We start from the raw sequence: 10,707 nt of genomic DNA on the forward strand, positions 1-10,707 counted from the left end.
AGCACTGACGCCATGGGGGATCTGGCCGCGTTCAGCACTGACGCCTTGGGGGATCTGGCCGCGTTAAGCACTGACGCCTTGGGGGATCTGGCCGCGTTCAGCACTGACGCCTTGGGGGATCTGGCCGCGTTCAGCACTGACGCCATGGGGGAGCTGGCCGCGTTCAGCACTGACGCCTTGGGGGATCTGGCCGCGTTCAGCACTGACGCCTTGGGGGATCTGGCCGCGTTCAGCACTGATGCCTTGCGGGATACAGCAGCATTCAGCAGAGACGCGTTGGGGGAGCCGGCTGTGTTCAGCACTGACGCCTCGGGGGAGCCGGCTGTGTTCAGCACAGACGCATCAGGGGAGCCGGCTGTGTTCAGCACAGACGCCTCAGGGGAGCCGGCTGTGTTCAGCACAGACGCCTCAGGGGAGCCGGCTGTGTTCAGCACAGACGCATCAGGGGAGCCGGCTGTGTTCAGCACAGACGCCTCAGGGGAGCCGGCTGTGTTCAGCACAGACGCATCAGGGGACACGGCCACGTTCAGCACAGACGCATCAGGGGACACGGCCACGTTCAGCACAGACGCATCAGGGGACACGGCCACGTTCAGCATGGACACATTGGGGGACTCAGTTACGTTCAGCACTGACGCCTCGGGGGAGCTGGCCATGTTCAGCACGGGCACATCAGGGGAGATGGCCGCGTTCAGCACTGACATCTCGAGGGAGCCGGCCGCGTTCAGCATGGACGCATCGGAGGACATGGCCTCATTCAGCACGGACGCGGTAACAGATGGGGGTGGGGCAGAAAATACAGAGCAGGTACTTCGCGAGAAAGTTCGCACTAATCAGGAAAGACGACGTAAGGAGATCATAAACATACCTGACGAACAAACACACAGACATCACAGACAAACACTAACCCCTGACACATCTGAACACAACATGACCCAGAACGGACACATTAGCTACATGGGGGCGAGGGACCCACCTGGGGGGGTGATGTGCACCGTTGGGCAGAGGAATGCCTGGAAGCTGGAGGCGCACAGTTCACTCACGGTGCCCATGGTCGGGAATCACGGTCCTTTCCCAGAATCCCCGGCAGACCAGACAGTGAGGGAGTGTGTGTTGTTTCTGAGAAGTTTGTGAGTGTGTGTATGTGTGTGTGTGTGTGTGTGTGTGTGTGTGTGTATGTGTGTGTGTGTGTGTGTTTGCGAAAGCGCACCTGCCTGTGTGTTTTTTTCGAGAGTGTATGTCAGCGTTTGTGTGTGCATGTGTGTGTTGCCCTCTTCCTCCGGCGGTGAAGCAGAAGGGGGAAACTCCCCTAGCAGTGTGGCTTCCCCTGCCCGCAAGGTCCTCGCTTGTCCCCAACGCACCTCTCTCTCTCTCTCTCTCACACACACACACACACACCCTGCAGAGAATCCCAGCGCGCTGTTTTGATGACCGCTCTCTTTCTTCTCCTTTGCTATCTCCACTGCCCGATCCTCGACTCTCCTCTCTCTCGCCGTCTCTCTCCGTCTTGCTCTCCTTCTCCCCCTCTTTCACTCTCTCTCTATCCCTCCCTCTTTCTCTCTCTCTCTCTTTCTCTCTCACTCACTCACACACAGACTCCTGTTGCTTTGCACACACTAACTGTGAGGTATTCTTAGAGCCAGCAGACCACAGACACACACACATACACCCACAGAGACACACACACAGATTAGAAACACAGAACACACACGTTGAGTGTTACATTATTCATTTACATTACCAGCTCGTACTTTTGCGCACACAGAAAGTCCGTTAAGCACCTACACACTCGCTCATACATTTTCATAGTTCCACTGAAAGTGTAACTCAGTGTCTAAGGTATATACAAACACAGACACACAGACACACACACGCAGAGACACATTCACACACATACCAAACCCCCATTCAGCCAGACAGCCCCACTCATCCTTTGGGTGGCGTGACAGCTGAAGTCTCGGGTCACAGAGGAATGCGATTTTGCTGTTCTGTAGTTTGCATACAGACCAAAAACCCTCTTTCTCAGACGCAGACCTGGGGGGGGGGGGGGGCGGAGTTCACAGCATTTTTCTAACCCCTGTGTCTTTTCAGGGAGAGACTCCCCCAGTGAGGTAAAGGCCCTGATTCCTCAGCATGTGCCACCTCGTCACCCCCAGAAAACATCCTCACCATCTCATCACCTGTAGGGTCCTACTCTGCACTTGCCAGCTGTTTGCTGCAGTTTTTTAATTTCCATTTGAGTGAGTCTCTCTCTCTCTCTCTCTCTGTCATGTTACACTGTCACAGATTTGCTTTTCCCACTGTGGGTGACACTGTCTAATTATGCAGGTTTGGTCCCTCCTCCCCCATGAGTCCACACCCCTCATCCCCCATCCTGCATCAGACCATGCCCCCCACACTGCCCCTCACACTGCCCCTCATTCCTCACCAAGCCACGCCCATATCTACCATCAGGCCCCACCCCTCATCCTTATCAGGACACACCCCTCACCCCCCATCAGGCCACACCCCTCATCACTCACCAGGCCACAACCCTCATCCCCTATTAGGCCCCGCCCCTCTTCCCCCATCCCTCATCCCCATCAGGCCACACCCCTCATCACTCACCAGGCCACAACCCTCATCCCCTATTAGGCCCCGCCCCTCTTCCTCCATCCCTCATCCCCATCAGGCCACACCCCTCATCACTCACCAGGCCACAACCCTCATCCATTATTAGGCCCCGCCCCTCTTCCCCCATCCCTCATCCCCATCAGGCCACACCCCTCATCACTCACCAGGCCACAACCCTCATCCCCTATTAGGCCCCGCCCCTCTTCCCCCATCCCTCATCCCCATCAGGCCCTGCCCCTCACCCCTCACTCCTTATCATTCTTTGTCCTGCATCCCTGGCCTCCCATCCCTAACCCTATTCCTCTTCCCACTCCAGCTTCTCAGCCCCAAAAACACACTGCCATAGTTTGTCCATACAAAGAATTTGCGAGTCTCTTAAGTGTTCACCGTTGCCAAGCAACAAGGTCACATGAATTAAACGTCCCTGTACATAAATCAGCAAATGCTTTCATTTTGCTGACGTCTTAAAAAGAATAATTATTATCATTGTTATTCTAACAAAAGTGTTCATGAAGTAATATACTAGTAATATACTATACTGCACATTACCAGGTACACAACAGACACAGGGGCCTCGGAAACATACAGGTACACACACACACACACGCAAACACACACACACACACACACACACATTCGCTCGCACATACACACACACACACACACACACATTCGCTCCCACATACACACACACAGACACACACACACATTCGCTCCCACACACACACACACACACACACATTCGCTCCCACACACACACACACATTCGCTCGCACATACACACACACACACGAACACACACACACACACACACACAAACACACATTCGCTCCCACATACACATACACACACACACACACATTCGCTCGCACATACACACACACACACAAACACACACACACACACACATTCGCTCGCACACACACACACACACACACATTCGCTCGCACACACACACACACACACAGCCTCCTCTGTCTCCCCACATCTGCTCATCTCATGAATGGAGTTCCACATGAGCTCGTCCATCACAGCCACTAGTATCTCACACCCACACCCCCCAGACCCCTTCTGCATGGGCCCCATCCGTCCTGCATCCTAAAAGCCTCCCCTCCCCCCCATTCATCATCATGCTACTGCTCCTCCAACCCCAAATATCCTGATTCCCTCCTTTGCAGTTTCAAGCCAGATCTCTCTGTCCCTCTTTTTCTCCCAGTAACTGAGTCCATGAAACATCTCATACAGACAGGCACTGCAGCAAGGGGGAGCCAGAGCACCTGCATTGTGGGACGGTGGTCCTCCATCACCCCAATGGAATTCTGGGTAAAGAACAGAAAGGCCCTGCTTCACCTCACATGAATGCTGAACTAGGTGGGAACAGTGATTACATTTAGGGCACCGAATGTGGACCATGAGGGGAGGGGGGTTCAGGGCAGGACAGACCAGAGGAACTGGCAGTTATGAAGACCGGAGCTCGACTGGGGGGCCTGCAAGCACTGGGGAATGCAGACATACGACGGCAACTGCTGCTCTCCATCGACAGCCCCCCCCCCCCCACTGCTGACTCAGCACTCAGGAGAGACTCTGTGCTCCCCCCAGTGTACCTGTCCTCAATGTCCGTGTTCACACCTCCTGCCCCCCCCCCCAAACATAAACTTTTTTAATTAGAGAAGCTAATTAACCCGCTCTCACACCGCTGGTCACTAGTTGAGTGTGCCAATCTCCAAGCCCCCCCCCCCCCCAAAATCATCATGATTTTCATGAGGCTCCCTAAGGCCACCACCCCCACGTTTCATTCCTCACCCCCCCCCCCCACCCCGGCCACCCCACAGATGGAACTCAAAACCACAGCTCTCTGGAGCACCAGGCAGTAGCACTGTGCCCCAAAAATGCAAGGTAACGAGGGAGGCAGAGTGAACTGGCTGAGGCACGATGAAAATGGCAGGAACCACGTGTGAAAAGTGCGGGGGTGGCAATGGCAGGCACCACGTCAGAAGTGTGGGGGTGAGACAGTCTTTTCAGCAATGCGGGGTTCCTGGGAATTCCTCCCTCTAATTAAAAAAAAAACATAAAGAGTTACCAGCCGTCACTAGGCGACAGTAAATGTAACATCCCATAATCACCCTCTCGACCCATGAAAAGAGGTGAAGGTGTGTGGGTGGCATAAATGTTGGGGGGGTGGGGTGGGGGGGGACAAAGCAGCAGAAATGAGAGAGACAGCTAACAGTTATGGATACTTTGGGAATGGCAAGTTAATATTAAAGGAGCAGATATACAAAGCTGGGGGGGCACAAGGATGACCATGTGAGCACAGGGTCACCTACTTCAGGTAAGGGGGGGGGGGGATCCCTGAAAATCGTGGTTGAGGGCAGGAGCCAGATTATATGCAGCTGGGCTACAACACAAAGTATGAAAATACTGACAAGCCCATAATCTCTCTCTCACACACACACACACACACACAGAGACACACAGAGACAGAGACACACAGACACACAGAGACAGAGACACACAGAGACACACACAAACACAAAGACACACAGAGACAGAGACACAGACACAGAGACACACAGAGACAGAGACACAGAGACACACACAGACACACACAAACACAAAGACACAGAGACACACAGACACAGAGACACACTGAGACAGAGACACACAGAGACAGAGACAGAGAGACACACAGAGCAGAGAGACACACAGACAGAGAGACACACAGACACAGAGACACACACTTGGTCAGAGATCATACAAAATGATGACTGCAAAACACACAGAATGACACAGAGCCACACACACACACCTACATATGGAGGCTTTTTGCCTACAATCACACAGAGCCACTTACCACCCTCCCTGCCTGCTATTATCTCCTCCCAGCACGGCTGACAACACAACGGGCTTCGTTTCCATGACAACCGCGGACAAGCCACCAAAGAGAAGGAAGCCTGTCTCCTCCTCTGGGCCGCGGCAATGTCATTAAAAGGCCATTCCGCTTAGCCCAGGGCACACACACGTATACACACACGCACACACACACGTATACGCACACGCACGCACACACACACACACACGCACACACACACGTATACACACACGCACACACACACGTATACGCACACGCACACGCACGCACACACACACACAAATATACGCACACGTATACGCACACACACGCACATACACACACATATACGCACACACATGTATACGCACACACACGCACACACACACGTATATGCACACACACACATATACGTATACATATACACACACGCACACACACACGTATATGCACACACACACGTATATGCACACACACACATATACGCATACATATACGCACACACACGCGTATACGCACACGCACACACACACACACACGCACTCCCAGCTGTGATGCAGCCCAGGTACACACCTGTCTGCCTCTTTCAGGCAGACCACAGCCAATCAGAGCTCTTGAAAAATTATTCAGCAGCTTTCAAAGATAAAGGTGGCCAACAGTCAGTGTTACAGGACTGTAGATAAAGCAATACAACCAAAAAAATAATCTAAAGACAAACATAATTTTTTTCTCAGTTTTTCAGATTTAATCATTGCCCAGAATTTGTTCAAAAGTTAACAGGTCCATTATATAATTCATTTTGCTTCTGCTAACAAGAATTCCGGAATTGAGAGGTTCTGAACCCTCGGCATATTGGTAACGGAATTCTCCAGAAAGCAGAATCGGCATCTCTGGAGCCATAACCTGCGGAGGCTGATCTGCTTTATCATTTCAATGGCCTTCACTTTCCAGCAGAGAAATGCCTGAGTGATTCTGCCTGCAGAAGGCGAGATGCTGATTAGCCTAAATTAGGGGTAGGGATCCCGTTCCATGGAGCGCCGGTGTGGGTGCGAGTTTTTGGGATGGCCTCTCTATCAGCCAATAATAAAACAGTGGTTCTAAACTACAGTCCTGGGGACCCACTCTTATTGGCTGATTGAGAGGTCAACCCAAAAACCCACACCGGCGTTCCATGGAACTGGGCCCCCACCCTGGCATAACTGTCTTTGTACTGGAATTCCGGAGAGGAAAGTGACACACAAGCAGGAGTGAGGGAGCATGGGAAACTCTACATACATTTAGCAGAGGTGGGATTCAAACCCAAACCTTTCGACAAATGAGGTGACCGTGCTTTTCTCCATACCACCCATTAACATCCCGCCTATGACACTATGACAAAGGCTCTGCGTATTTGTTTAGCTAGACCTCCATCTTGTGGCAGATATAGGTAACTGTAGTCCTGCGATAAAAAAAAACAAGCGACGACCGTACAAGGACACATTCCGGTGGGTGTGAAGACAGGCAAGATTGGAGGAATTTCTATGGGAGGAAACGTGCAAAGAAATGAATAACTGCTGGGCAAATCCCAGCACATGTACTGAAAAAACAGACAGGAGGTGACGCTCAAAAAGAAACTGCCCTCGGCCCCGCAGACACATCAGCACGCCGGTTTGGGAGCCGCGCGGAAAGTCCGCTTATTCCCACCCAGGACAAAGCTGTTTGCTGAGCAGCAAAACGTCCGCAGAAAGAAGCGCGTATAACTTCCAGCCCTTCCAGCCTGTATCGTGACAGCGACAATGACAGCCAGCGACGCCGTAATGCTTTCCAACCCCGGGGAATTTCACATAATGATCTACCTGCCTTTCCTACGGCGCCCGAGCCTCCTGTCACGAGTTTAACTGACAGAAAAAAGCAGGAACCGCGATCTAGCGGCTAATTACGGATAACGACTGACTGGCGTGCCGCCCCCGGTGTGACAGGGGACATCCGAAGGGACATCCCACAACGGGATTAAAATCCGCAGACACTGCGATCCTGCTACAGTGACATCAAGCTGCTTCTTTATTTTTTTGTTGGGATTGTTATTTGTTGCCCGTGGTGATGTTTAATCAGACCCCGTTGTCCCGAATAGGCGGTGCTGCCATACAGGCTACACTGCCTTTTCCATCCTTTCTGACCAGTGATGCTGTAGGAACATCAGTACGCTGGGTTTCATTTTTCATTATTTTTTAAAGCACAACCTTTTGATGAATAATTGACAGAGCGGCTCTCTCTCGCTGCAGTCTGGAGCAGAATCTGCCTGGAGAGCGGACAATGTGCAGCGCAGCCTGCGCCATCGGAGATGCCGTCGTTTTCAGGCGCAAAACCGGTATCCTATTGATAAGGAAGCGAGAAATTATGCTGAAATACCGGGAAATTTTAAATACAGGTTCTTTGCTTAAGTAAAAAGCAATATCATCCATGGAAAGACGCGCACATACAGACAATAATAATTATTACTGATATCATTATCTGCAGTTTACTCCGCAGAAAATAAAAATATGTAAATGATGCAGTAAATTACAGGCAGTAACTTACTTCCATTAAAGATTTTACAACCCAGTTTCCAAAGAATCTGGGACACTGTGTAAAATGTAACTAAAAACAGAAAGCAGTGATTTACAAATCATATAAGCCTATATTTAACTGAAAATAGAACAAAGACATATCAGATGTTGAAACTGAGAAATTCTGTTTTATTTCAAATATACACTGAGCTGGAATTTGCTGCGGCGTGTGGCTCAGCAGGATAAATCTCTGTGCCGGCGATGTGAAGGGGGCTGATTTGAGCCTGAGCAGATGTGACACATGCCCGTGGGCCTTTGAACACGTCTGGTAACCCTCAGCTCCATGGGCACCGCGTGTCGGCTGACCCTGCATGTGACCCCTAAGCTATGGAGGGCAGGATGGGCTCGGAGAACGGACGCGTTCCAATGTACCTGTTCTTTTGCAAAGGGCAAATAAAGGACCCATCATGAACTATATATATGGAAAAATTTCCAGTATTGTGGTAATAGACTATATGCAAATGATTTGAAAGTGGCTGTAGTACGATTAGCCTACTTGCCAATAACTCAAGGCAGATATACAGGATGCTGCTGCAGTTATTTCACATAATTTTATATCACTAGTTAAGTATGCATGTCATTTCAATGCCCCATTTGCAAATACTGTATTTGCTTTGGTTGATTGTAGACAAGTTCAAATAAATAGTGAGTAAATAACATCAAAGATTCATGATGCTTAGCTTCAATAACACATTAAATTATATAGATGACATTAGCATCACCTTGTGATAGTATTCCCACCACTGGCTGTCTTGTAGCAGTTACCAATCCAGTGATGGCTTACGGCAGTTATTATCTCAGTGACAGCATACAGCAGTTATCATTCCAGTGACATCTTAAGGAAATTATCATTCCAGTGACAGCATACAGCAGTTATCATTCAGGTGACAGTTACTTACACCAGTTCGGTCAGGGACACGCCTGAAACACCATGAGTCAACTGCATTACAATAAAACAACAAAAACAGCTTGTAAATTTCTTGACTGGGTTAACAATTTGTTATCAATTTGTAATTCTGGAAAAATCAAACAAATAAGCCTATATAAATGTGTACTTGTATAAATGTGTGTGTGTACATGTGTATGTATGTATGTGGGGGGTGGGGAGAGAGTTTGCATAGATTAAAATGTCCCCAAAGTGTGGTAAAACCTGAAACGACCTTATTTTTGGTCACCATTTGGATAACCTCAATTTTATAAAAAGTCTCTAACTGTAATCACAGAAGTAAAAATGCCAGAAGTCTTGTATTTTATTTTCCGGGGCTCGGAAAGTTCCCTGAGGACTTTCAGTAAGTCACGGCAACAGCAATAAGTGCGAAGCCCACATCCTGTCACACAGGGAGCAGTATTACCGGGGGGACCAGCCCTTTTCGAGAAGATCTGAGCACGGTGCAGATGGGGTATATCTGTGCTATCGGCATATGTAACATGGCATCCTAGCGCACGCGCTCATCTGAGTAACACATCGGGCATGGATGTATCATGTATTGCTTCCAAATGCTGCTATTTTCTCATTTCGGTTAAACTAGGGATTCTTCAGATATGTACAAGCTCATCGCAGAAGCACGGTGGCTAAAGAGACCTCCGACGTATAGGTTAGATCGGCGTGGTACTCGTATTGCGCCGTTTTTGGCGCACTGAATCTCAACCTGTCACTCCGAGAAGTTGCCACGGACACACTATACACCATCAATAGTCACAATACTGCAGGCTGCCTTGCAGGTAACCGAGCAAACAGGAACCATATACGGCACACTAAGATGACCTGCTTTACACACAACTAGGTAATGCCGCAGCGTCAAACTTAAACTTAAACTTAAATTTGACAATGTGATCTACGAGCGTCAGTATTACATTTAAACACACGCTTACCTTATATAACGTGCAAACTGCACTTGTCTATATACACCTTCCTCAATAATGTTCACACACCATTCGCCAAGTTGCATTGATACAAACTGGGGAAAATCCACGCTACAATATCCACAGCAAAATCTGACCGCATGCTGTATAGATATCGATGCCATTTTATTCTGAAGCAACCCATAAGCTATTTTTGAAATTTCTGTTTCCTGCGCACTTTTTTATTCTTACGCACCAACCCCCTAATTTAATCCTGCGTTCGCAGTAACTTCAGTATTCAACGCTGCGCATCCGTTATCCTCAGCGGAGCCCAAAAAAGTCACCAAAGCACACATTTAGCTGGACTGCATGGCGATCCGCAAACGGCGGCGTGGTGCGTTTCTGAGAGTGATGCCATCGCTCCCTACCGGCACCTCGTTTCTCCATGCCGCCGCGGTGCTTCGCCCTGCTCGCCGCCGATCTCGTCCGGCCAAACCGGCAGCCTGCTTTCCGCGTTTTTTGATCTCTGTCAGTCGGTGTCCGTCCGCCGTCTGCGCCTCTGCGGGCTGCCCCTGCCCCGTCTGCACAGCTGCACAGCTGCGCATCCGTATCCACCGCCTATGGACTCGCCTTTATCATAGACAAGGAAGTTTTGGCTGGTTAACAAGACGAGATAATCCAACTTCTTTAATAGTTACCTGGATTGTCAGCTAATTAATGCTTTAAAGAGTGAATTTGCAGGTTTGAACAGATAACCCGATTTATACTCAGGCTTGTGTGAAAATTAAACTGCGTATCGAGCCAAATTACTTTTCTGAT

General features: G+C 49.7%; 1 protein-coding gene across 2 annotated transcripts in view; it reads right to left on the reverse strand.

Moving 5' to 3' along the window:
- The window catches only part of cyth1b (cytohesin 1b), a 47,940-nt gene extending 37,450 nt beyond the window's left edge, over positions 1–10,490 (reverse strand). The window contains exon 1 of one of the 2 annotated variants that reach the window (XM_023820379.2): positions 10,317–10,490. In XM_023820379.2, coding sequence (XP_023676147.1) covers positions 10,317–10,335 — 19 coding nt within the window. In that variant the 5' untranslated portion in view covers positions 10,336–10,490. Of the gene's footprint in view, positions 1–976; positions 1,487–10,316 lie in introns of those variants that run through there. The other variant, XM_023820376.2, reaches the window with a different exon arrangement.
- Between the last annotated feature and the right edge of the window lie 217 nt (positions 10,491–10,707).

The sequence above is a fragment of the Paramormyrops kingsleyae genome, chromosome 20 (genome assembly GCF_048594095.1).
Source record: "Paramormyrops kingsleyae isolate MSU_618 chromosome 20, PKINGS_0.4, whole genome shotgun sequence".
Classification (NCBI taxonomy): domain Eukaryota; kingdom Metazoa; phylum Chordata; class Actinopteri; order Osteoglossiformes; family Mormyridae; genus Paramormyrops; species Paramormyrops kingsleyae.